Source organism: Oratosquilla oratoria, chromosome 18 (assembly GCF_046742065.1).
Source record: "Oratosquilla oratoria isolate Oo_2021 chromosome 18, ASM4674206v1, whole genome shotgun sequence".
In the NCBI taxonomy this organism is placed as follows: domain Eukaryota; kingdom Metazoa; phylum Arthropoda; class Malacostraca; order Stomatopoda; family Squillidae; genus Oratosquilla; species Oratosquilla oratoria.
The window spans coordinates 34,607,818-34,609,858 of record NC_134794.1 but is presented as its reverse complement, the minus strand read 5'-3'; the positions used below and the strand labels follow the sequence as shown (position 1 = coordinate 34,609,858).

Genomic DNA, 2,041 nt, shown 5'->3' with positions numbered 1-2,041 from the left:
ATCTATATGTGCAAATCTCAACACACCGTATGCAGAGACACATGTACCTTGGAAGTTGAAGCTATGTTCATTGTTTAATAATTGAGATTAGGTCCTGCTTACTGATTTCGTATATACAGCACAGACCGTTTGTGCGACACATAATCATTTTACGATCCAGATCGGAGAGATCCTATTGCAGCTGAATGGAGCATGAATAGATATTAGACTGATGTGATGAACTGGGTTACCTTTTAACCATTTTTCATATAAAAATTTGGAGAATAGTAGTATTTTAAGAACATTTATCTCATGTACCATTATATGATTCTATTCAGGCCAAGGAAACCCGCTCAAGTGCGAAAATGTTGAAAAAATTCTCTACCCTGCCTCAGTTTACCTTTTGCAATGCATTTTGCGGCGTTAGTCATTATTCTAATTACCGCCACGCTGTTCTATACAGATAAACGAAACTCCGTTGGAATGCTGAGGTTTAATCTCATCACGACCAACGAAGAGAATACCCTGGCTCCATTTTTTTTTTTTTTTTTTTTTTATTGAGTCCCAGCGGCCTCCGCCGATTAAGGGACTGTCTTTTAGTTAAAATATGCCTTTTATCTTGCCTAGGTTAATTATGTAGGTGGGTGTATTGAGAGGGGTTTCTTAATGTCAGGGGTGTTTTGTAGCAGAGCTACAGCAGGGACCCTACTGGGGAGGAGCAGGTTAGTTTAGCTGCAAGGGCTAGGTGCCCCTGCCCGGCATCCGTATTGCTACCTGCCCGGAGACGGTACAGGGCTGTGATGGGATCCCCCAGGAGGTCCCTGAGGTGCTGGAAGTGGTGCCCCAGGTCGGGGCAGATGAAGAGACAGTGGTTAAAAGAGGCTGGCTCCTTGCCGCATGTGCATGCTGCATCTGTGTATTGGGTTCGCCAGTGGTTTACCCGGATTCTGGATGCCATGGCCAAGGTGTGTGAAGGCAGTGCAGTTAGAGTTTTGTGGGTGGGTTTAGTGCCGGTTGTGGTGGGCCATCCTCGGTCAGCTGCAATAGTCTCATACTCCTCTCTCCATAGTTCCCATGCAGCGGCGTCTATCTTCTTGTAGGTATCACCAGTTGAGGGTGGGATGAGCATGGCGGTATCCTCCTGACCTAGTGCACCCCGTTTAGCCGCCTTGTCGGCTTTCTCGTTTCCCTCGAGTCCTACATGGGCGGGTACCCATTGGAACAGGAGGTTAGTGCCGAGTTTCGCTGTTTCTGTCGAGAGTCGAAGTATTTCTTCACTCAGCTCCGGTCTGGAGACGCAGTAGCCACTCAGAAGCACTTCGAGGCTCGAGCGAGAGTCCGTCAGGATTGTGACCCTTGGGGGTGGGTGGAGGAGGGCGATGATTTCCCGGAGGGCTTCCCGTATGGCGAGTAGCTCAGCTGTAAGGATGGTGGTGGGCGTTATTTTCCTGGCGATGGTCTTTCCCGTGGGTTCCAGGTAGACACCTGCACCCGTACGGCCGTCTTCCATAACCAATCCATCGGTGCATATCCGGAAATCGTTTGCGAATTCCTTCGCTAGGAGTTCCCTGGTGTGAGCGATCAGCAGGTGGGGGTTTGCCTTTTTCCTCAGTCCTCTGGCGGGAGGAGGTCCCAGGGGGGAAAGGGGTCTACTTGGCACTGGGCGATGAGGCGGCGATCGCTGAGTTGGAGTTCAGCTCTGAGACACAGGTCTTTAACAGAACCTGGCAGGCCCTGGGTGGGCTCGCCGTGCGGTGCCGAGATCCATCCTTCATAGAGTTTCTCGTCCGTGGAATTTGGTACCTTTGCTGAATTGAAGAGGTACCGGCAGGCATCCCTCCTGACCCGGGCCCAGAGAGGTAGTATGCCAGCTTCGTTGTATACCTGTTCGTGTGGTACTGACTTTGGGAGGCCGAGTGCCACACGTAGGGCTTGGCATTCTACCCTTACCATGCAGAGCAACTTCTGTCTGGGTAGGTCGTGTAGTACTGGGGCCACGAAGAGGAGCCTTGTGCGGACGAGGCTTTGGACGATGGGAATGAGAGTTTCCCGGTGTTGCCCC

The 2,041-nt window shown here is 51.0% G+C and overlaps 1 protein-coding gene across 1 annotated transcript; it reads right to left on the bottom strand.

The window, feature by feature from the left end:
* Window positions 1–670: 670 nt before the first annotated feature.
* Window positions 671–1,489, bottom strand: LOC143034829 (uncharacterized). Its single transcript, XM_076201174.1, has one exon. It carries the CDS (start codon window positions 1,487–1,489, stop codon window positions 671–673), a length of 819 nt encoding a protein of 272 aa, XP_076057289.1.
* Between the last annotated feature and the right edge of the window lie 552 nt (window positions 1,490–2,041).